The following is a 26,611-nucleotide window of genomic DNA, read 5'->3' as shown; positions in this document are numbered from 1 at the left end:
ATGAGGAACTGAGGCTCAAAAAGGTTACACAATTGGCCCTTCAAGTTCTCACACCTAATCAGTAGCAGAATTGAGGAAAGAATCCAGGTTAGTTGCTTTTTCACCCTACCTCATGGTCCCTCTCTATACTCCCTTAAATGAGTTGCAAATATTTTAGGTACGGTTCCAATAGGACTTACTCTACTCAAATTCTTATTTTCTTCGTTTTTAGTCCACAAAGTATCATTTTGCATACCATATGCTAATATTTGCATCAGCACCAGTTTTAATTCCTTTGAAAACATTTTGAAAGCTACTGCAGAAGTGAAAAGTTGTCCTTACAGACAAGGCAAACTTAAGAGTTTAAATCTGATCTTCTGCAGAATTCGGTAGGTATTAACTACATAGCAAAACAGAGCTAATAGGGACCCCAGGTCCACAAATATCTATTCCTACAGATCAGCAATCAATCAAACCTTTGTTGATTAGGTTTTAGGGGTTTTTTTTGGGGCCCCTAATGCAGAATAAGGATAAATGAAATTATACCTAGAAGTGATTAGGAACTAATCCTGAATAAATACAAGTTTCAGTATAAAGTAGATGTTAAATGTTAAAGGAAAAAAAAAAAATTTGCTGTATAGTGAGTCCAAGGAAGACTTTTTTCTTCTTTTTAAGAGAGGGTCTCTCCCTATCGCCCAGGCCGGAGTACAGTGGCACAATCACAGCTCACTGCAACCTTAACCTCCTGGGATCAAGCAGTCCCCCACCTCAGTCTCCCAAGTTGCTGGGATCCAGGTGCACACCACCACATGCAACTAATTATTTATTTTTTGTAGAGTAGGGGTCTCTCTATATTGCCCAGGCTGGTCTTAAGCTCCTAGATTCAAGCGATCTTCTAGCCTCAACCTCTCAAAGTGCTGGGATTACAGATTTGAGCCAACGGGCTTGGCCTAAGGAAGACTCTTGACAGTTCTGCTTTCTGTCTGGAAGCTGTATTTAATTCATAAATCTGAACTCACATTACCTTTGAACTTGATTTTTCCTCTCTGTTCTTTCAAGGACATTGAGATATGATACAATTCTCTATACAGTTCTAAATCAGAATTTTAGGTGATGACAAAAAGGAAAAAGGACCAAAGTTACCAGATTACAAAGTTCAGAATCTGGAAGCAGCTTATTTTTCATCTTCAAAATATGAGACAAGATCTGTTTATCTATATAAACAGATCTTGTACTGATTTAATAAAGATTCTATTGACATATATGCAAAGTGAATATAAAACTATTCTGTATTATACATAATTTGATATCAAATAACAAGTCGGAATAAAAAAATATCAATTATAAGACATAAAATTTAGAATAGCTGATTTCAAATAACTGTATCATTTCTCAAATTTCATGAAAAACACATCTAATACATAATGCTACAAAATAAAAAATAGTAATTTAAAAATTTTTGTAATAAAAATTATACTAAAATCAGATGAGAAATGAAAAACAATACCTCTCACTTTTCTCCAAAGATTATGCAGATCAAAATAGATTTATTGCTATTAAATTAAGGAGCTATCAATTTGCTCTGGGAAAAAAATGGCAGTGTCTTATATAAGTACATAACAATGTTCTTCAATTATCACCACAGCAAAGACAGGAAGCTCATCCCTTTCTCACTTGTACTACTCCCACTCAAAACCTCTTCACATATCTTCTGGAAAAAAAAAAGCATTCTGTTGTCCATGAAAATTGAAAAATTTTTGTGAATGTTTAATTGTTGCTAGAAAACAACTTACCAAATATAATATAAATATCAAGTGTTTTATGTATAAATGGTTACTTGCGAAATCCAAATCTTTGAAAATAAAGCTTTAATACATTAAGGTATGAAAATGGAATATCGTAAGAAAAATTCCCTGAATAACTTAAAATGAAACTATTGAGAAATTAAAATAAGAGGAACATTAATTTCTCCCCTTCATGAATATGAAGAAACATATAATGAGGGAATGAAAGATACATTGTCACCTCAAGGTTAGTAAGATTGCCTATAATGAAGAATCAAGTGAAAGGAACTAGAAACTAGGATTTGTGTTTGCTTTTTCCCTTACTTAACCAACCTTTAGCTGGTGGTAAAGGATGTGAAGGAAGTGAATCTGAACACAGTTCCAGTGGAAATTGTAAAAGTTCTTCATTATCTGTAGAGGCTAGAAAGGCAAGAAAAATAAGTTATTTGGTAATGATTATTAATTTTTTAAAATTAAGAATCTGTGACAACATACATATACATATTCTCAGCTCCATCTCCCCACCCCAATTTATTGTGGTTATTTTCTTCTTGATTTCTCCTACGGAAACCTTCCATCTACATGATGCTGTGAGTGGTGCTATCTTCCCTGGTATGACTCTTGTGAGACTTTAGGAGATTAATACTGGCAAACCACTTAGTACAGTGCTTTACAAATAATAAATGTTAGATAATAATTAATATTCTACACTTTGTCCATTACTAGTTTTTATAATACTTAAGCCAGTTACATGACTTCTTTGATAAATATCTGAAAACATAATCATTTAATGTATCTACCTGTCATTAACTCACTGCTCAAATCTTATCAACGCCATACATGTAGAAAGCAATCAACTTTTGAAAGTTTAGGACTAATCATGGAATATCACAGAAAAAATTACCTTAATAACTTATAATGAAATTACTTGAGAAGTTAAAATAAAAGGAACATTAATTTCTCTCCTTTAGGAATATTAAGAAATGTATCATGAGGGAATGAAGGATAAATTTTCACCTCAAGGTTAGTAAGATTGCCTATACTTCATTTAGCCAGTATGTCATTTAAATACAAGAAAGTACAGTATCCCTCCTTATGTGTTTTTCAGAACACATAGTTTCCAATAATCTGAATTTCTTCAGAATTTATTAAGAATAGTACTTCCTAAATTTTACTGGATTAAGGCCACCTTTGTGAATCTGTTGAACACTATGGAACTTGTCCTGAGAACAATACATAGGCACACAATTTTGCCTTGAAGACCTTGCTAGAGATCTTAGTGTAGAAACCCCTATATTACTGCAGAATTAATATGTTATAACTTAAGTCTAAATAACCTGCAGCATTCCCTATGTAAATACCAGTCAAATACCACCTAGTTGTGTGTGAAAAAAATCAAGTCAGCCATATGCTTATCCACATAGTTATCTCAATAAAGATCAACAGAAAAAGCAGCAAATATTCTCCAAGAAACAAGACATTTATTGAATTCACTTGTCCTCTATATTTTATCACTGAACCATAACACAGAGAAACACAAACTGAACCTCCTATCCATTAAAGGTTTACCTCTTTGCAATGATTTTTCAACATGTGTTTTGGTGGTTTGTAAAGCCTGATTTTTGTCAAAAGTTATTGCGACTGCTGTGACTGTAACCTAGAATTACAGAAACAATATGGTTAGCAGAATAATCACTGCCAAAACTAAGTTTCTTACATATTTTTTTCAGTACCATGCAACAACCTATACCAAATGCCTTTTCTGGTTAAAATCCTCAACCAGAATTAACTATAAATTCAGATACACAAATTACGACTATGCCAAACAGGTATACCTAAATCTAAGTATTCCGGAAAGAACTCAAGAACCTTCTCTTAAAAAATGGGAACCAGTGAAATCCCACATATTGAGTTCAGGTCCTACTGTATATGTGCCAGAGCATATGTGTGCTTACCCCCTTGGATAACTAAAATCCAGAAAAAAGAAACACACATAGCCTAATACATACTAACATATTCTTTAGTATTGTGGGGTAAACTAGTATATGCTTAAGTTATTTATGGCAAAATTATAATAATTAAACAGATAATAAAAATAATAAAACAGATCAGATAAAGACTATTCTTTAATAATGGACTAAATCTTAATTACCTGAATTAATTCATCTTCAGGCAGAGATACTGTAAAATTTACATGGCAAAGGCAGCAGGGGATCATAGATCGTAGTTTAAAATATAGGCTCTACACAATAGAAAATATTAGTAAAGTCACTTTTTTATTTAAAAATTTACAAAGCTGATTTTCTTAATGTACATAATATTATAGCAAATGGAGAGTTAAAAATTAAAACAAAACAGGTCCACTTTTGTTTTGTGTATTCTTACATTAAGAATATATTTTTTAATATTTAAGTAGACAGTAAGATTTAATCATTTGTCAATAAGTTACAAAAAATAAGTTTTTAAAAATTTACACATATACACTAGATTTTTATGAAATTTAAAGCTATTAACTAACTTAAATTATATTTCTTTTATAGTATGATATAGTAAGGGGGAGAGGACAACTTTACTATCTCATTTGATGACAGAGGTAAGATAAGTAGGTAGGAATGATTCAGCCCACAACTGTGTAAGATATTACAGATAATACAGAAAATAGACACCTTTAAAATTTCATTATCTTAGATGTTTGAAATAAAATTTAGTCAGAAGGTTCTTACCTTGAGCAAATTTTCACAGAGATCATTAAAGTTCTTATTGAGAGCTTGATTAGTCAAGTTGAGGCTGCTTAATCTGATTACTCTTACTGAAGTGAACATCTAAATGTGGGTGACATAACATGTCATTTTATTATTTTTAACTAAATATTTGAACAGTTGATAAATTGCCAAATAATTAACAATTTAACTAATGCAGTAGAATAAGGATGATATTTTAATTGCAATAAAGAGGTCAAAAAGAAAACAGATGGAACTTACTAAAATAACTTATGTGTTACTTGCTTAAAATTAAGAAAAAAAGGTTTACCTGTATTTCAGATGTCCAATTATTTATGCCGGGCATAATTTCTGTATTACAACTATAAAAACCTGTCAAAATAAATTATAATCAAAATATATGATAATATTTCATTGATTTTTCTGTTAAATGATATTTTTCCATTATTACATGAAATTCTAACTATAAAATCCTTCTTTTTTTTCTTCTAAAACTATACCTGCAGGAGACTTTAAACCATCCAATAAATTATCATAGGGTTTCTTTTGCATGTATAAATATAAAAGGACTAAAAATCACTTCTGCCATAGTTCTAAGATAAATATTTTTAACTTATGTTTTTCTACCTTGGAGTAGCAAGTACATGACAAACTGTGATAAGTCCTTCCTTTAAATTAAAATTAGTACTGTAACAAATATGAGCTAAAACATTTATATGTAAAGCTAGTTTCATCTCAAAGGTAATTTTTTTGTTCACCTGAAGGAGGAGGAACATCAGTAAGTAGAGAATGGACATCTTCCATGGCATCTGTGTCATCGATCTTAAAATAAAGAGATTAAAACTATTATATAAGTAGTGAATGCATAATCATTTCATATTTTTGAAAAAATGTTGGCTGGGTGCATCCCAGCACTTTGGGAGGCCAAAGCAGGAGGATCACGAGATCAAGAGATCAAGACCATCCTGGCCAACACGGTGAAACCCCATCCCTACTAAAAATACAAAAATTAGCTTGGCCTGATGGCGGGCACCTGTAGTCTCAGCTACTCAGGAGACTCGCTTGAACCTAGGAGGCGGAGGTTGCAGTAAGCTGAGCTCCAGCCTGGCGACACAGCGAGACTCTGTCTCAAAGAAAAACAAAAGAAAACAAAACAATAAAACTGTTTGTTTATTAGAGTCAAGAAAAAGTAGACTAATTTTTCCCTAAGTAAAAATGTAGAACAAGAAAAAAATTTTAATATCAGTAAATTCCTCCACAGTAATAACCAAATACTTCTAAGTGAAATATTTTACATACAAAGTAAACTAAGTTAAAAGAAAAAAACTAGCTGTTTCTCAAGCCTTTATAAGAATGTTTCTAAAGACTTACAAAGACATCATAAGCAATCATTCCAATTTGTTTAAATTAATAAAGTGTAATCAAATCCTTTGACTAAATGCAGAATTGCTTTACTATGGAATTAGATAAATTTAAAGACATATCTAATAATAGGTCTAAATTCTATTTTTCTAATAAAATGAATAGGTCTAAATTCTATTTTTCTAATAAAATGAATAGGTCTAAATTCTATTTTTCTAATAAAATGAATAGGTCTAAATTCTATTTTTCTTACCGTATTCCACTGTGAATAATAAATAGGGAAAATATCCAGCTGGACATGTACTGACATGCATCTGCACCTCAGTTTCTAAGTCCTAACCTGCAGCCTTGCTAAGCTTCTTCTCGCATCACCCTCAGGACTTCAAGAACCACTTTCACCTCTACTTCATATGGCTACCCATAGTCACAGCCATACCTCAACCCATTATTCCCCAAAACGCTCCACACCCAGGATCTCGAGCATTCTCTAACTACAGTCCTGTCTCTCTGTCCTCTCTTATTGAATCTTCCACTAGCCCTCTGTCCATGTTTGAAACACTTAGTTATCACATGCTTCTCTACTTAGCAAGGATCCCAAGATCAGAAATATCAATAATGCCCTAGGATCAAACTTCAGGTAATGTCTGACATCACCTGGAAAGTTTGTTAAACAGATTCCTGGGCTCCACCTTGAAATTCTCATTTACTAGGTCTGAGGTAGGGGCCCAAGAATTTGTATTTCTTACAAGCTCCCAGGTAGAGCTGACTGATGTCACAAGTAGTCATATCATACTTTGAATAGCATTGCTCTAAAAAGTACCCTGGAACTTTTACCCTCCTTGACCTGACATATTTTCCATTCTCAGGCTGTAGAGAAATGTGGGAAATAAAGTCGGGGACAAAAAAAAACCATGTAAGTTGCGTTTTCTACAAATTGACACTCTCACCTTGATTAGACCTTGTGTGTCTCTCATAGACCCTTGGTACAGGCACTGGCACTGTCCCTGACTCTTTAAACCTCCAATCCCATTCCAATACAATGCTACCACCAGCTTCCTGCTACACTGAGATCAAAGCATCTATTTTTTTCTCTCTCAACTGACATCTTACTCATTTATTTTTCCCTTAAATATGAAAAAGAAAAATCTATCTCTTTGGAAACTAACCATTCTACAGGAGAGTGCAGAGGAAGCAGGCCTGTGAGGAAGGAGTCTTCATAAACTTTTCATGTGAGACATTTACTTTCTGGGGAAGTTACTAAAGTGTTCTTAGTATCTTTTTATGAAGATCAATTATATCTTTTGAATTTGGTAAGAAAATACTATACTCAGAATTCACAGTGATCATATGCAAAAATGTTACAATTATAGTAACATAACATACAAAGGTAATAATTACAATAAGTTAAAGAATGACATTTTAATTTCTTATTTAAATTCATTCAAGTTTACAAAAATAACTTCAAAGGTTTAATACTATTTTACCATTATGTCAATCCACACAGTAACTTTTTGAGAACCATCTGCATTATTTTCAGTCACCTGGTATTGAACAAACATGTTACCAAGTTGTTATTTTCAAGTTTGTTGTAATTTATATAATAATTTTAAAAATATGTATAACAGTTGTAATAATACAAAAGTATATTAATTTAGCATGAATGAAAAAATGTTTATGTTAGCTTCCAAAACCTTTAAGAAATTAGTCCAATATAACATTACCTCCAAAACAAAAGCATCTTTTTTCCCATGTGAAAGGTCTAATTCTGTAACTTCATCTGAGCTTTCTGATTGAGATCTTAGAAGTCTTGAGCGTTGCCTAGGTTCTGGTATGGGTGATCCTATAATCTCTTCAGATATCTCCTAAAAGAAATATAATTGCTTTATATGAGATTGTCTTTTCCAGTTTAAATTTTACATCTTTATATTAGTAGACACCTACTTGTGGAGAAAAAGCCTGTAAAATATACTCAGTGAAGTCTGTACTTAAGTATAACCTTTATAACTAAACTTTTATAGAGGATATGGCAGCTTTAATGATACACAAATCAGAAAATATATATAACTGTCACAGACACAAGATAAAACTGACATCTAGTGTATATACAGGACAATACAATGTGTATGGAATACTCCTGGCTATGCATATTTTCTATTCAGTATTATGAAAGTCCTAATACACCATAAAAATTTAAAGATATATGTTCCTAGAAAGAGCTCTAATCTTTTACATCTTTTCTTATCCACTGGTAATATTTCAAAGCTCCACGTGGCAAAATGTGGGATATGATAAATGTATGAGCATGAATACATATATACATATACTCTATGCATGTATTTGCTATTCAATTTATTAAGCTAAATAAACTTTGGTAGTTATAATAACGATCTTTTTAAGGTCAGTGTATGGTGCAATACTGTATGGCTCAATGAGCTTTTTGCTGTTACACAGCCAAATATTACTAGAGGTCCTAAGTATCTGTTGGCCACAAAGAATGCTGGAAGAATGTGAATATGTGAATGCAAAAGCAAAAGGCATAGATTACTGCTGATGAAACAGAGTTATCTTTTTAATAAACAAGGAAATTGTTCATAAAAGTTTTTCAAAAACATATTGTTTTAAATGTTTATTGCTAGTACATACCTTCAATAAAAGACTACCACAGCACAATTTCATAATGTAATGATCTACGGACCACTTTCACATCCATTTATCTTATTTGTACTCCAAATTAATCTGCCCTCTATAAAGTTGATAAGTTACACATTATAATGACTACGAAATGGAAGAGAGTTGAAATTCAGAAGTAAATTAGTAGTCTGCCTATATTTGAAAATAAGAAAGTGTAGAGCCAGTCTAGGTCAGTCTTTTGACACACAGTGCAACGTTATTCGCCCTAGATACCACATTACCTTTTATAATTTTAACACTAAATTCTGTTATGCCTTTGTTCACAATGCCACAGACTTAATAAATGTAACTGTCTGGAATTTAATATGTTCTAAATTCATAATGAAATTTCATCACTAGTATTGTTATTCTAAGAGATGTGCATTTTATTTTGATATTTTAATAGTGTAAAATATTTATATTTTACACTTTTTCACAATAAATCTTTAAAATCCAGTGTATATTTTATACTTACTACACATCTCAATTCAGACTAGTCACAACTGCTCAAAAATCACATGTGGCCAGTAGCTACCACAGGGAATAATGAACAGTGCAATTCTAGGTCATAAACTTAAAATTCCTCCCAAATTAACAACTATGCTAGAATAATATGATGAAAGCTATACATGAGATGCAGCAATCCAGACACACTGTTCCAGAAGACCAGTCAAAATTAAATAAGACATTTAAAGTAATAAAAACAATAATAATAATGTTATTCAAATACTTTTTTTCATGAAAGTATTTCATTATCAGAGACTCATAAAAACAAATAGTTTCATTCTAACTCCAACACATTTTTCTTTCAATTCAGACTATTGCCAGAAGGCATCCACAGAGGAGGAAGCACTGTAATACTTATTGCAAAGTTGGTAAAAAGATTGATTAAAGAAAATGACTGGGAGGAGAATTGTAAAATAAGAAACAGTAACTGAAAAACTATTCTTTCACATTTTCATCACAGTAAGAATCTCTTTTTACTAACAAAGAACATTTTAAACCATTTATTTCATCATTCAACAAATACTTATTAAGAGACTACTACCAAGAGGAAGTTTTCTAGGCATCAGAAATAAAGCCTTCACAGAGCGTCATTCTACTGGTATTGACAGGCAATAAACCAATGACACACACACACACACACACACACATAAATATGAGCTATAGAAAACAATAAAAGAGGGAAAGGTGATAGGAAGAGCCAAAAATGAAGTCATAATTTTTAAATAGGATGTGGTTAGAGTACGCTTACCCTAAAAGGAGACAGTTGAGCAAAGACATAAAGGGAGGTGAAACAATGAGTAATAAGGAGAGCTAATCTAAACAGTGAAAAAAAATACTGTGTCCTAAATAATTTAAAAATATACTAATAAACAATAACTGATATATTCACAATATAGGTTTGTTTTACTTACTGGAGGATTGATTTCATATAGCTCTTTGTTTTTAGCAATTGTATCATTTATCTTCTTCTGCATATGAGAGATGTGCTGTTCATATGAGCCATCATTAGGAGTCTTCCCAGCAATCTGAATACCACCAGGAGTTGGTAAAGCTGCTAAATATACACCTGTGGCAGACTTGTAAAAATAATAGAGAAATAATCAGAAAAAATATCTATAGGATAGCTGTCCTTAAGTTTTCACATTTAAAAATGTGGTCAACAGCTGGCCGCAATGGCTCACATCTGCAATCTCAGTACTGTGGGAGGTCACGGCAGGCAGATCAGTTAAGGCTAGGAGTTCGAGACCAGCCTGGCCAACATGGTGAAACCCCGTCTCTACTAAAATTACAGTGTATTGTGTGATGGTGTATACCTATAATCCCACTACTCATGAGGCTGAGGCAGGAGAAGCACTTGAACCCAGGAGGCAGAGGTTGCAGTGAGCCAAGATCATGCCACTGCACTCTAGCCTGGGCAATAGAGCGAGGCTCTGTCTCAAAAAAAGAAAAGAAAAAAACAAAAACAAGAATGTGGTCTTTGCCCATTAGGAAAAATATAATCAGCATCAGTTCACATGCAAGACTTATCTGGAAAGGCACACAAAAACAACTGGTTAACAAGGGCTGGTTTCTTTTGGGGAGAACCCTGGGTAGGTGGGAGACAGTTATGAAATGGGGATTTACTTTTCACAGCATACCCAATTATATTTTTTATGATTCTACCTCACAATTTTTTTTTTTTTTTTGAGACAGTTTCATTCTGTCACCCAGGCTAGAGTGCATGGTGTGATCTCAGCTCACTGCAACCTCCACCTCCCAAGTTCAAGCAATTCTTCTGCCTCAGCCTCCTGAGTAGCTAGGATTACAGGCACCCACCACCACACTCAACTAATTTTAGTATTTTTAGCAGAAATGGGTTTTCACCATGTCAGCCAGACTGGTATCAAACTCCTGACGTCAAGTGATCTGCCTACCTCAGCCTCACAAAATGCTGGGATTACAGGCATGAGCCACTGGGCCTGGACCTACCTCACAATTTTAAAAAATACAATTAGAATTTAAAATAGCAAAAAATATTAAAGGTTGCTAAAAAATAAATTTTTTGTGAATGAGCAGACACAATATCTTTAAAGGTGGCAAAAGTAAAGAGGAAATCTGCAAAGCAAGAAACTGAAATTCACAAAGGACAGGGAACTTAAGCCCAGTCAATAAATGTGGACAAATGATTTGAACAGAGTGTTTCTCATTCCAAAACCTGAACACATTTCACTATATTGCCCTACCTTCCTAATTAGCAGAAAAGTTTTTTTGCTTAATACATATTTTAAATATCATCTAATTAAATTACTATTAATATCTGACTCTGAAACAGTACTATATATCACTAGTACTGGGAAATTACTATGGAAAATACAAAACAAGATAACATTTATATATATACTTATGTGCACTTTTGTGTAAATAAGCTAATATAAGCAAAGCAAAAAAATAGAAGTATAAACATCAAATGGTTAACATCAAAGGGGTAGAATGGGAAAGAGAAAAGACAATTCTTTTAACTCTAGATATGTGTATTTTTTAATTGTTTGAAGTGTTATTATTTTTTAAATTAATCATTGCCAATTTTATAAACATCAATCCTAAAAAGGGATTGATGAAGAAGTCTGCATAGCAGATGAAATTGTTCCTCGAGAATGCTTGCTCCTGGTTTGTGTATTAGTATTCACCACTGCACAGATGACCCAATCTCTAATACTCAACCAGGGAACCTCCACTTCTCCATGCCATATGAAGCCTTAGTCCAACATCTCTAATGTGATTTTAGCTCCATTCATAAATGAGGCAACAGCCCTGAATGGCTTAGAACACAGACACTGGAATCAGATAAGCCTGGATTTGAAATCCAGTTCTAACACATGTAACCATATCACTTTGCAGTCTCAACCTATCACAGCACACATTTTCTCCTCCTGTAAAGTGAAGATAATATCACAGTCCTTCTCTAATATCTTAGTGCCAGACACCAAGTCAGCATTCATCTGAGACTACCTAACACAGAAGATAGTCTTGAGGCCTTAGGATTTAGGTGCACAAACTATAACAAAGGACAGAGATGAAATGTCAAACAGTGGTAATTAACAGCACTAGTGATCAAGAAGGAACATATTAGTATGAATCAGGAAAGCAATATTTGGGGCAAGTCTTGAATTATATCAGTGTCATAAACTAGTTTCCTGGAGCTCAACCATCAAAAATGTTTGGTATAGCTAGCAGAATGTTTTTTAAACCCCTCAACTTGAATCCAGCTCTTGACATGCATAGGCACCCATCAATCATTACAGTCTTGCATCAAGCATAAATTATACATTTATGTTATGTCCTCACTAAGCATGCAAATTTTAGACCACTGAATTAAAATAAGAACTTTTCCCGAAGTTACTCTAAGTATAAAAGAGAATTTTTTTTTTTTTTTGAGACAGGGTCTCGCTCTGTCTCCCAGGCTGGAGTGCAGTGGCACAGTCACAGCTCACAGCAGCCTCAAGCTCCCAGGCTCAGTGATTCTCCCACCTCAGCCTCCCAAGTCACTGGGACTACAGGCACATGTTGCCACACCCGGGTAATTTTTGTATTTTTAGTAGAGAGGGTTTCACCATGTTGCCCAAGCTGGTGGTCTTAGACTCCTGGGCTTGAGCAATCTGCCCACCTCAGCCTCTCAAAGTGCTGGGATTATAGGCACAAGTTACTGTGCTCAGACTAAGTATCAAATATTTTAATATGAACCAGGGTTACTTAATTATTACAAATTTCTATTGTTAGAAAACTGTAATAACTAATCAGTTTATCATCATCACACAATTATCCTCTAGATACAAAATTTTACATATGTGCTCTTACAGAAAGATGAAGTAGGAAACAAATGTGCATTTGACCTATAAATGTATACTGAGACAAAAAAGTCAAATTCTATAAATTCTTAAAAATTAAATGTCAGAGGCCGGGCACGGTGGCTCAAGCCTGTAATCCCAGCACTTTGGGAGGCCGAGGCAGGTGGATCACGAGGTCAAGAGATCGAGACCATCCTGGTCAACACGGTGAAACCCCATCTCTACTAAAAATACAAAAAATTAGCTGGGCATGGTAGTGCGTGCCTGTAATCCCAGCTACTCAGGAGGCTGAGGCAGGAGAATTGCCTGAACCCAGGAGGCGGAGGTTGCGGTGAGCCAAGATCGCGCCATTGCACTCCAGCCTGGGTAACATGAACGAAACTCCGTCTCAAAAAAAAAAAAAAATTAAATGTCTATGCATCTCTCAAAAAGATGGCAAGAGAATTCAAATTTGAAAACTTCCAGTAACACAAACAAAATGCTGGTTAGCAAAGTAACTAGAAAATGAGAGAATTTCCATAAATGTGGTGGATCAGATTCCACATAATCAATGTGCATTTTGCAGGCATCTGGTTCTCTGAGTCCTACGCTACTTATAGAAGCAGCACTGACTTTCCTCATTAACATCTTTCCAGTCAGAACTTACTTGCTAACAAGCCAAGGTGAATATTAAGCTGAGATACAACTTTCTCTTTTCTCATATTTCATCAGCACTTAAGAAACACACTTTTTTTTTTTTTTTTTTGAGACAGGGTCTCACTCTGTCACCTCACATGGAGTGCAGTGATATGATGAGGGCTCACTGCAGCCTCAGTCTACCAGAACTCAGGTGATCCTACCACTTGAGCTTCTCGCCACCACACCTGGCTCATTTTTAGTATTTTTTATAGAGACAGCGGTCTCACTCAGGCGGGTCTAATGCCTGGGCTCAAGCGATCCTCCCACCTCAGCCACTCAAAGTGTTGGAATTATGCGTGTGAGCCAACACATCTGGCTAGAAACACCAGTATTTTATTACACATTCTACCACTGGCCATAGGTGCACAATTTATGATAAAGCTTAATTGTCTGTCCAATAGTGTCTCACATGTTTTGCTTTATCTTTTCCATCAAAACTAAAGCTTATTTTAGCACATGGTCCACATCATGTGGCATAGCACATGCTCTGCCCATCAAGGGACATTTGGCAATTTCTGAAGACATTTTTGGTTGTCACAACTGGGGAGATGCTACTAGCATACAGTGGGGAGTTGCCATGGATGCTGCTAAGCATCATACAATTTACAAGACAGTTTCCTACAACAAAGAGGTATCCTGCCCTAGTACCAAGATGGAGAAACCCTGTTTTAGCAATATGCAAACAGTAATGAAGTCCAGAAAAACTGTGGCCAACTTATTAAGCAACCTACACATGATAATTTTTAGAAATAGAATTATTAAAGTTAGATCACAGTCCCTTTAAAATATGTGAAAACTTATCACCATATTTTTTACTTCTTAAAATCTACTCATCCCACAAAGGTCTTAATGTCAAATTCTTTATGTAAGTCTTTGAAAAGTCTCTTTGAATCACATAAAATAGAGTGTACTATAATTAAGAAAATCATAAAACAAAACCAAAAATATCTAAACTTACCGCTAAGCCCATCAACATATTTTCACCCACTGTGATCTGAATTCTTAGTCCAAACAAAGCATTCATTCCTTTGAGTTTTAGTTTATTCATTAGCTGAGTATGCACTTCATATTCCATAAATGGCAAGAGATTACTGATAGCTGTAGCATTTGCTTCTGCCTGTGCTTTCTTTTTTAAGCGACATAACCTGTAAAGGAAAATAAGTCAGTGAACATATTCTTGGTATCATTTTTAAAAATCTCCAATTTTGAAAACTTTCTAAAGGTGTGCTGAATAAAACATTTACTTGCTTCTAACGAACTTACTGAGTTATAGCAATAATCTTTTCTGCTTTTTGTCATTGTATAAACTTGCACTAAAAATCATATTTCATAATGGGTACAAAAAAATAGAAAGAATGAATAAGACCTAGTATTTGATAGTACAACAGGGTGTCCACAGTCAATAATACTTTAATTGTACCAGTTAAAATAAGTAAAAAAGTATAACTGGATTTTTTCTAACACAAAGGATAAATGCTTGAGGGAATGGATACCCCATCTTCCATGATGTGATTATTATGCATTGTATGCCTGTATCAAAGTATCTCACGTACCCCATAAATACATACACCTACTGTTTACCCACAAACATTAAATATTTTAAAAAATCATATTTCAATAAACAAAAAAATCTCCAAATCTCCAAAAATGAAATAATGACCAACATCACTAGACAACATCAATTAAAATCTTAGGTATTATAACTGCATGTGTTCAAAATAAATGCAAAGCAGAAGAAAAATGTTACTCATTAAAAAAATACAAAAGTCACTTGAGCATCTACTCTGTACCTGATAGACTACATTCAAAGAGACAGTAATTAGACTAATAGATTATTTCTCAACAGTAGAAATGAAAACCAGAAGACAGTGTTAAAAGAGTATCTTTAATGTGCTGTAAAGAAACAGCTCCCAGTCCAAAGTATTTTTTAAAGATAAAAGTAAAATAAACACATTTTTCAGACAGACAAAAGAGTTCCCCACCAGCAGGCCCATCAAACAAAACAAAACAATACTAAAGCATACCCTTAAGGCAAAAGGAAAACAATCCCAAATGGAAGGTCTAAGATGCAAGAGGGAAAAAAATAAATGGATTAGAAATACATATTAGAAGAAAAATCAACAGACTTTGTAATAAATTTGATGTGGGAGGTTGAGAAAGAGGATAGTGTCAAATAATATCAACTTTGGCATGAAGAACTGGATAAAGGTACCATTTATGAAAACAGAAGAGGCTAATAAATGTAGACAATCAGCAGTCCAACGTGGAACAAGTATGAGATGCCTATGACATATCAATGGGGGTATGAAGTAAATAGGTATATGAATCTGAAGCTCAGAAGAAAATTCTGGACTACCGTTATAAATCTGGGAATCACAGACACAGACAGCATATAGATCTATATGAGTTGATGAGTTCAACTAGGGAGAGAGCTTTAAGAGGGTCCAAACTCATGGCTCTCAAGGATCAAGAAATGAGAAGTCAAGAAAGAGACTGCAGATTATACATAAAGGTAGGAAAACATAGAAGGCATGGCATCATGAAGTCAAAGGAATTTCAAGGCGAAAATAACCAATGGTGTCACTATTGCTGAAATGTCAGACGATGAGGACAGAAGTACCTGATGGATTTGGTAACCTGGCAGCTGTTGTCATGACAGCCCCAGTTAGAATTTCCTACTACGGTGCATTTTAAAAGAAACTCTTACTAGCTAATTAAAATAGCAAAAGAAACATTTCATGGCACTATTCTTTAAAAGAAAGAAAGATTTGATTTCTAAAACGTGTTACATATTTAATGTCATTGAAGCAGTCTACTCTTAGTCACCTACCTAGCCTGTAGTAGGTTAATAATTTCCATAATAATACTATATATTTGTATAAATGTTAAAACTGCTTTTGCATACAAACCTATTTGAGTTTTACAGAGAGGGTTTTTTTTTTTTTTTTTTTTTTTACATGCAATAAAACACAAAGCTCCAATAGAATTGCCCGGTTTGTTCAGGATCAAACAGGTAGGAAACAGCAGAGCTGGTACCTGAAAATAGGTTTATGGCTCCATATCTCAAACTTTTGCAGGAACACCAAATAATGTTTTCACAAACATACCTTGCTTGAATAAGACAACCTTTTCCAATTACTGTTGCATCTGTTGGGAGGTCTATAGTTGTAAACAGAACATCAGGAACTTTTTGTTTCCTGCAGTTATAGCAATATGTGAGATGAGCTGGAAATGGCATATTGAGTTCATCATATGGTATATGGCAAAATCCACAACGTGTAGGCAAATTTTCTTCAAGCCTATAAAAATTAAGAAAAAAAATAAGACATTCTTTAAAAAGGTATAAATTTTTTCAAAAATAATTCTGTAACTGATATTACATACACAGCACTTGTATACAAACTATCCAACTTCTACCACTGTAGGCTACAAGAGCACCACTATGACTGATACGAATTAAAAATGACCATGAAATCAGAACCATACATTTTGCCTGTGAGAGAAAAGACTTATCAATTGCAAAGTTATTTTGCACCAATCTATTTGCTTGATGACTTACCACCTGACAAACACCACTACCCCAGGGTTTTTTCTCTGGGATACAACATTTTTTAAAAAATGGTTAGATGATAATGATGACATTTTCCCACTGGTTGACAAATATAACCACAAAAAAAAATATCCAAAAGAAAAAAATATTTTGGTTACCACAGGCTGGAAAGGGTAGTGGAGGGCTGAAGAATACTGGAGATGGCTAATGGGTACAAAAAAAGTAGAAAGAATGAATAAGACCTAGCATTTGATAGCACCATAGGGTGACTATAGTAAATAGCTTAATTGTACATTTTAAAATTACTAAGAGTATAATTGGATTGTTTGTAACACAAAGAATAAATGCTTGACGGGATGGATACCACATTCTGCTTGATATGATTATTATCCATTGCACGCTTATACCAAATCTTTCATATACAACTACTAGGTACCCCAAAAAATTAAAAAAAAAATTTAATCAAACGTATTAATTTTTTAATTTAATGTAAAAAAGTATTAAAAAAGAAAAACGGTAAGTCAAAAATGGGCATACTCTAAGATTTCTAATTTCCTATGATAGTTTTAACATTTTTGAAAAACCAAAACATCTATTTCATAAATGGCATACATATCATATATAAACCACAAATGAAACAATCATAACCTCCCCAACCATTGTAAAATGCTTGTTGTATTATGCTGTTTGTGAATTCATTCTAAAATGATAAAGCATTTTTCATTGAGGACAATAAGGATGGAAACAAGAGAGAAGCTCCGTGAAAATCTCCATACTTTCATACAACTATATCTTCCAGAGCTCTGGAAAGATGTGAGTTTCAATACTCCCTAACTTAAAGGAACCCATTAGAAGTTGAAACCTGGCAAACAGAAAAATTTTAAAGGGAAAGGAAAACTTATATATACCAGGAAGACAATAAACTTTTTTTTTTTTGGATATAGGGTCTCACTTTGTTACCCAGTCTAGAGTACAGTGGTGCAATGATAGCTCACTGCAGCCTTCAACTCCTGGGCTCCAGTGATCCTTCTGCTTCAGCCTCCCAAGTAGGTGGGATTACAGGATTTTTAACCGAATCTTCATTACACTTTAAATCACATTAAATTACTCCCAGATACCATTATTTTACTGTGAAGATGGCATTCTGGTATATTAGAACTAACAGAGAAGCCAGACATCTGAACGGAACTGTGTGAACCTGAACAAGTAAAATATTTAACCTCTCAGAACCTCCTTTATAAAACTGACAATGTACCTACAGAAGTTTGTGGGTTTCTTTGGACATTAAATAAGAAAACTATAGCTAAACACACTCACCTCCCCAGTATAATGTTCCCTATACAGCGGCAAATAGTTCCACTTAGCCTGAAACCAACCTGAGCTAACTTGCTAAGTCACACTAAGCACTAACTAGCAGGTCTCATGTTTGAATTTCAGTTTGTTTGGATCCAAAACCAATGTGTTATAAGGCGATACAAAAGGATGAAAACTGAAGCAATTTTTAACTAAACAGCTCACACAAATTTCAACATTAGGGGTATACATAAGGCATAAAAATAATAGTATTAAAATTTATGAAAGCATTTTGAATATGAAATATACACAGGGATTATCCCTGAATAGTGAGATAAGAAATCTTTTCTTCCTTCTACTCTCCTACATTCTCCAAATTTTTTCTAATAAGCAATAGTAATTTTATAGCAGAAAGAAAAGATATTTTCCTTTTTTTTTTTCCAACTAGGCATGACAGCTATTTATATCTACCATATAAGAAAGAGAATGTACTGTATCCATCTAAGCCACAATACAGAAAAAAAACAAGCTACATGGGAAAGGTCATTTGTTAAATTAGGCTTCCTATCAACTCAACAATGAAATCTACAGACATGTAAGAACTATATTGCATCACTGGTACAACTCACTGCCAAAGAGAGTTTCCTCAATAGAACATTCTAATTATTTAGTGTGCTTCAAAATGCCCCACCTTCACTTTACTATTTACAATGATCTTTAAGGCTATGGAATTTATAATAGTCAATTTCCATTATAATACTGACAAAAGAAAGTGATCAAGTTCCTCTTGTGAATACCAGAACTAGAATATCTTAGCTATAAATGCTTGCAAATTTATATTAAATTTGACAAGACACAGTTTTTTGCTTCCTTTTTTTTCTAAGATAGTCTCACTCTGTTGCCCAGGTTAGAGAGCAGTGGTGTCATCTTGGCACACTGCAAACTCCACCTCCCAGGCTCAAGCAATTTTCCTGCCTCAGCCTCCTGAGTAGCTGGGATTACAGGCACCCGCCATCAGGCCAGGCTAATTTTCGTATTTTTAGTGAAGATGGGGTTTCACCATGTTGGCCAGGCTGGTCTTAAACTCCAGACCTCAAGTGATCCACCTGCCTCAGCCTCCCAAAGTGCTGGAATTACAGGTGTAAGCCACTGCACTTGGCCTTGCTTCCTTTCTTAATGCATACTTAATATATTAATACTGGGGAGAAAAGTAAATATGCACACTGTGGAATAACGAGTAATTAAAATCTGTATTATCCAGGTAGACTCTGGTACCAAACTAACATATAGTCTGCCTTCTATATCCATGGGGTTGGCATCTGTGAATTCAACCAACCATAGGTTGGAAATACTCAGAAAAACAACAAAAAAGCCCACAAAGTTCCAAAAAGCAAAGCTTGAATTTGTCACATGCTAAGCATTACACTGAATCCATGAAAATGAACTGATGAACAGGAATTATATCAGGTATTATAAATAATCTAGAGATTATTTAAAGTATAGGAGAGAATGTGCATAGGTTACATGCAAATACACCATTTTATATAAGGGACTTGAGCATCTGCAGATTTTGGTATCTGCAAGAGGTCCTGGAACCAATTCCTTATAGACACGGAAGGACCATATATATTATATCTATATATAATCTTGACAAGATATAGTACTTTTATTAATTTGTAAATTAAGAATTGTTTTTATAAAAATTGTTTCATAACCTCTTTCTGTTTTTGGAGGTGAGGCAGAGAGAAAAGAAAGGAAGAAAAAAAATCAAGAGATATTATTTCTATATCATGACAAACAAAAAAAAAGTACACTTGAAATTCTTCAATTGGTAATCATACATGTCACTTATCAAGATACTAGGAACAATAAATAATAATGTGTGCCACACAGTGAAGAATCCAATACTCCTCTGTCACTATGGGTTAGTTAAAAATGAGTCAAGTGCTTGCTCCTGATTTTTACATTGTACTACTGTAAGCCACACTACAGAATTATCCCAACTGAGAAAAAAAGTCAATCTCTCCCTTCTCTGCCCTTATGAAAAATAAGCCACGCTGCCACAACAACCTCTGTTCCAAACAGCCTTCCACGGTGCCATCCTGCAGAAATCTAGGATTCAATACAGCTGCTGTGCCAGATGCAGATAAAATGCAGACCTCTTCACTATAAAGGAAAAAACACAAGCAAGTTAACATTTTCAAACAGTGTAACTTTGGAAAATGCTAAATATCAAAATGACTATTATAACAGTGACAATTTAAGTTCAAGTTAGACTCTACTAAATAATAAATAATATTTATAAGATTAACATCCTAACCCTAGCCTAAAAAATAGAAGTAACTTTATTTGAATGGAGAGGGCAAGAACTCCTCATAAATTAAAAATTGAAAAAGAGATAAAGTATTAATATTAAAGATAATAACTTCATTTAAAATATAGCAAGACTGAAAGAATATGTTTCAAAATATAACCAGTAATAAATTATATTGCTGAATCTAGCATTAATCTATTATATTAAAATTATCTTTAAATGTATATTGTTTTATTAAAATTATTCTAAAAGCATAACTATGTAAATATCTCTATAGGTGATTCATATAGCTTTATCTAAATTTAAATAATTATAAAGTTTTCTGCCATATACAAAATATACTACATGAAGTTTAAACCAGATTAACATATAATAGAAAACTGATATTCAAAATAATTTTTAAATTCTTTATTATATGTCACCCAATTTGAAAGCTAAAAAATTAAACAATCAACATAATTATTGAATGAGATCACCCAAACAAATGAGAAAAGTAGCAACCTAGAGATGAAATGCTGAAAACAAGCTAAAAATAAAACAAAAGCCTAAGAGAACAGGGAAGGAACAGTCACTTGAACTGTAAATAAATAAAGGGAGACAAGTCTTAAAGCATAGGTAGGAACTAGGGATGTCACTGAGGCCTTCGAATCAGGAAGCTACAAGAGCAGAAGTGTGTTTTTCAGAGAGTTTAATCCAGTAACAGAAAGTAACATGGGTTGGAACAGAAAAGATTATTAAAATTTTAAATACAAAGATTTCTTTGAGGTCTAGAAAGGAAGAAGAGCTTCTGTCAGATGAACTCAAACTTCTAAGTAAGTTAACTCAATTCATTTGGAGACTCCTCCATCTGTGACCTATCTTCAGCCATCCTGAGTCTACATCCTGCGGCCTTCTTTTTTTTGCTACTTTTTCAAGCATTTAATGCATCTATTAAGCTTTGAAACCTCTCCTCATGCCTCTTTTTATTTATATAATTCATATTCACTCCCCAAAATCCAATTTAAGCATCAGTTACTTCACTGACACTTTCTTCCTATTCTACTTCAAGTTTTCAGCCTTCTAGGATACCAAAGCATCCTATATCTCAATCTTAAAAATTATTTTACATCATAATTCTCCAATGAATGTAAATATACCGAGAACTATGTCTTTTAAAACTGTATCTCTGGCTGGGCACAGCGGCTCACGCCTATATAATCCCAGCACTTTGGGAGGCTGAGACAGGCGGATCACCTCAGGAGTGGTAAGGAGTTCGAGACCAGCCTGGCCAACATGGTGAAACACACACACACACACACACACACACACACACACACACACCACACACACACACACCACACACACACACCACACACACACACACACACACACACAGACACACACACACACACACACCCCTCTAAGCCCTGAAAGTTTATGACACTAAATCCATGAATGAGGGAAGACAACTAGGGAGTAGGTTAGCAGTTAACAAGAGTAGAACAGCTACTATGGAAATAAACAGTCCAGGAGTATAACACATGATCTGCAAAGGAAGAGAAAAGCCCACAGAAGATTAAATAATATGGCTCTGTGATGCCCATATTTACTACAGTTTAATGATTTTTCCCTAACAATAAGGATCACCACAAGCACAGAGGATCTGAAAGTAAGAATATCTAAGAATAGAGAGTAGACAAGTAAGACACAGAAGGTTAAACAGTTTCTAGATAATATCAACTGTAAACTTTTGAAGGGGCTGAAAATAGGGTTCAAAGATGGCAAAAGAACAAAAGCCAGAACCTAAGTAAGGAGCTGAGAAAACAACTGGTTAAGATAAGGTTCAAAATAAACTAGATATGAAAGAGCAAATGATATTGACAGAAAAAAGTTAAGTTGTGATTTGAGAGTAAAATTTTACAGTTTCAAAATTTTAAAGCAGAACAGTTTCAAGAGATACTCAGGTCCAAAATATGGTTGAAAGTTAAATGGGATCAGAGGACTTGAGAATAAGAAACTATAATGCCAGCTGCTAGAATGAACATAATCATATGTAACTGGAGGAGATAGCAGAGAAGTAACTAAGAAAGGCAGGAAGAATGCTTTGGACGTAGCTAATCAAACAATAGAGTGGCACACACTTCAAAGGAGAAGGGACTGTTTAAATGAATGGAAGGAGAAAAAGTTATACAGACCCAAGAGTATGAAAGCCCCTTCCTAATTTGTCAGTGTGAGGAAGAATGATTTGTTAGCAGGAGAAAGTTACATTACAGTAGGTGAAAGGAGACAGAATTAGTTTATGGACAAACTTTAAAGAAACATGGCAATTTATTTACAGTAGATCAAGGATTCCAAAGGTTCCGGTGGAAAAAGTTAATACAGTTATCCATACTGTAGTAAAGTAAGCTTAGAGTTAATATTTGCTATGTGCCAGTATTATATTCTCATTTAATCACTGATTTAAATGATTAACTGATCTGTGGTATTATCTCCATTTTAATGTACAAATTGAGGCTCAGAAAAGTTAAATAACTTTCTCAAAGTTACTCAGTCATTAAGTGGCAAAGACGGCATATGAACCTTGATCTAATGTACTCTAAAGCCCATGTTCCTGATCACTTTGCTATTCTCTTTTATTTGCATAAAGCTTTTCCCCTTTCAGATGACAATCTAAATTACAGTGTCTAGAAAATCAAGTTGTTATTATCATTTACCAGATGCTAGTTGATTCACTGTAGCCCACTACAGCATGACAGCCTAATGCTTTAGCATGTGATTTTATTTCTTGTCTGATTTCTGCCCACCATGCATCTCGAGTTTCTGGTTCATCTGAAAAATAAATTTTAAATCAGTTTATTACTCAATAGCACATTACCTATATGAACATGAAATGTTTAAAATAAACATATTATGGGAAGTAAAGATGTATTGTCCTATAATGGATTTTTTTAACTTCACATCTTTAAAATGCTACTTCTCAAAAGGCATTAAGATTTAACATTTTAAACTCAATGACTGGAAAACAAACTAGCTATCTGCATTTGCTTTATTACTTTAAGAGATACCTATAGGAATGTATGATTAGATATAATTTTAAATGTAGACCCAGAGTTTCCAAATTCTAATCTTAACTATGATTATAATTTAAGAATTAGACTAAGAGAATATTCTATGTCTCACCTCACTGAGTGAACAATTTATGTGTTATATCCATAAATTTAATTTTAATTCTGATTTCATTTCTTGGTACCTATTTCTTTTTATAACTCGCTATATTCTGGATTATTTCCAAGGCAAAGATTTGTCAATGTTAAAAAGAGAAATCTATCTGCAAGCCATCCTTCTACAGAGATGTAGGTCTTTAGGCAAAGTACAAGAAATAAATAGACTAAACTAATTCAAAAAAAAAAAAAAAGAAAGCAAATACACTTAAAAACTTAACATAAATAATTTGTCCGTGTATATAAGGGACAATTTCAGATAGAACATTCCATGTATTGGTCTGTAATTTTTAAAAATAATTTAGAATCACAGAATTGTATTTTATTACCAAAGAGAAGTCCAATATTGCTTGTAATGGAGCACTGTAAATGGAACATCTGTCATACATATTTTCCTAATCACTTGCATTTAGCTGCAAACTACTGGTGACAGCAGCTGCAAATTATAGTAACTTTTTATGTACAATGATGTTAAAAACAGAAACAGTCTATAATTAGCATATCATGATTTATTTCTTTTTGTGACCAATTCTCATTTGGGAACAACCTGAGATAAAAAAAAAAAAATCAATTCTAACTAGAATGCTAAGCTCTTATTGTAAATTTTCCACATAAGAGACACTATTAGAAATCTAAAAACAAAGAAATACAAAGTTTCTATTTTTGAATTGTAATATATATTCAATTTTCAAAATATGTTTTTTAAAATTAGTAGAATAAGTAGAATTATACTCACTAGTAAAACAGTGAAGACAGCAAAGTAAAGAAAGGTTAAGAGGCGTGTTATAGCTCACATTCCTATGATGAAATTTTTGTTTCCTCCACAGGGAGGAAGATCAGCAAAAGGAAGAAATAAGGAGATAAAAGCCAGAACTACAAATGATGCCAGCCAGTTCTTGAATTAAAGTTTTCGTTCCAAGACAGTGCTACCCTAAAACTTTCTTTCAGAAGAAAAGAAAGTAATGCAGAATTCAGGAAACTGAGGAAACGATCAAAGTACATGATAAAATGAAGAAGAGAAATAGGAAAGGCTACAATATGGTATTAGCAATCAATGTTATAAATTAAGAAATGTGTGAACAATTACGTGATCCTATTTTACACAAATACCATTTGTGTTAAAGAATTTCTTCATATTCCTAAATGAAATGTATGTATTAACAGCAAAAATACACCTCCAAATCCATACTCGCTTTTTCTTCTAAGACATACACACTATGGACCAATCAAAACATCCATTTAACATGAGCCTTTCCTAAAAGAGAATTTTTGTATCGTAAGATGAACTATTATTCAAGTGGTTGCCCTAATCTATTAAATTATTTAAGATTCTGAGAAAATCGTTATCACAAATAACTATAGAAATGTATCTCAGTTTAGAAAATACCTATTTTCCCAAAAGACTGCATGAAATAAAAAGTCTAACTTTTCTTAAACTCACTAATACAACCTACTACTTACTTTTTAAACCATTCTAGAAGTTTAAAATATTATTTTCTAAATCAAACAACTATGTATTATGTATTTTTTAAGAACAGATTTTTCTCACATTAGGTTTGCCTACATCTGTAAAGTAACACATGGTAGCTTTACTGCTTTAAAAATGAATTTTACAGAAAGTAATCCAAAAACAGTGTTTTAAAAATTAATGAAAAATGGAGGAAGTTACTTAAGTTCTACATATATTTATTTTTAAAAGGCCAGCATGTCTAAATGGGAAGGTATGTTATAACAATTCCTATGAGATACCACAGAGAATACAAAGTTCATTTACATTAAACTTACCTTAGTATAACACATAAAATAATCAAATAATTAAACCAAACACTATGAAAGAATAAGTGGCTGATTCAAAAAACAAACAAACAAAAAAGCTGAATGCAGCGCAAGTGGAGCATTCATATTCTTCTGACAAATTCACAAGCAGCCTTTATTTTAACACATGAGCCACACAATTGCACATGGGGATGCCATTACTGTATTTAATAAAGTATTTACAAGTTTAATACAAAGCTAAAGAGTTACATAACATGGGAGCTAAGGAAGCAAATGGCATATGTCCACACTCCAGAAAACTTCTAAATTTGGTTTTTGGCTAAAGCAAAAGCTCAAAGAACGAAGGGTTTGCAAAGCAGATTCAGCATACAGGAGCCAGAAACAGTGGATATTTTGGCGCATGCTTGGATCAGGTGACAGTACAGACTGAAAACTATGGCAGCTCACTGAAATGGTTACAGAAAGTAATGGCCCTAGATTCTAGGTGAAAGCAAGGCAAGCATACAGTAGGGAGCACTTAATCACAAACTGGTAATTGTATTAACAATTATCTACAACTGTAAGCAAGAGACTAAAGGAAAAATTTGGGCTACTAAATTTAGGTGGTATTTAATTAAAACAAAATTAAGATTAATTTATTTAATATTAAAGAAAAGTTAAATTTATCTTCAAAGCTTATTTTATACTCACGCCAGACATGAGCTAGAGAATCCTCAAGTAGTAATTATGATTCAGCCTAACCTATTACCAATAAAAATTCAGAGATATCATAGTATTTAATCCCTATAATAGAATGTTTAAGGTTTAAAAACTGGTAACTACAGTCTTATAGGAATGTATTGTGTTTTCCCATAAGAAACACACTAATGAATTTGAATTATTTTATTCACCCTACAAAGTACAAAATTGAGGATACTATACTAATATAAAAGCAAACAGAGTCTGATTTAAAAC

At 33.5% G+C, this 26,611-nt stretch overlaps 1 protein-coding gene across 19 annotated transcripts in view; it reads right to left on the bottom strand.

Moving 5' to 3' along the window:
• C2CD5 (C2 calcium dependent domain containing 5) overlaps window positions 1-26,611 on the bottom strand; it is a 93,693-nt gene that overhangs the window by 16,051 nt on the left and 51,031 nt on the right. For 18 of the 19 annotated variants that reach the window (XM_032287459.1, XM_032287379.1, XM_032287389.1 and 15 more), the window contains 12 exons: window positions 23,375-23,489; window positions 20,438-20,533; window positions 16,632-16,823; window positions 14,483-14,669; window positions 9,934-10,098; window positions 7,567-7,707; window positions 5,242-5,305; window positions 4,794-4,855; window positions 4,487-4,585; window positions 3,916-4,005; window positions 3,333-3,420; window positions 2,097-2,183 (listed from right to left, as the gene is read on the bottom strand). In XM_032287459.1, the coding sequence (XP_032143350.1) occupies window positions 2,097-2,183; window positions 3,333-3,420; window positions 3,916-4,005; window positions 4,487-4,585; window positions 4,794-4,855; window positions 5,242-5,305; window positions 7,567-7,707; window positions 9,934-10,098; window positions 14,483-14,669; window positions 16,632-16,823; window positions 20,438-20,533; window positions 23,375-23,489 (1,386 nt within the window). The remainder of the gene's footprint in view (window positions 1-2,096; window positions 2,184-3,332; window positions 3,421-3,915; window positions 4,006-4,486; window positions 4,586-4,793; window positions 4,856-5,241; window positions 5,306-7,566; window positions 7,708-9,933; window positions 10,099-14,482; window positions 14,670-16,631; window positions 16,824-20,437; window positions 20,534-23,374; window positions 23,490-26,611) is intronic. The other variant, XM_032287443.1, reaches the window with a different exon arrangement.

The sequence above is a fragment of the Sapajus apella genome, unplaced genomic scaffold (genome assembly GCF_009761245.1).
Source record: "Sapajus apella isolate SASKATOON/1434 unplaced genomic scaffold, GSC_monkey_1.0 scaffold2, whole genome shotgun sequence".
NCBI classification, from domain to species: domain Eukaryota; kingdom Metazoa; phylum Chordata; class Mammalia; order Primates; family Cebidae; genus Sapajus; species Sapajus apella.
The sequence above is the reverse complement of the archived record's forward strand: the minus strand, read 5'-3'. Positions and strand labels throughout refer to the sequence as shown.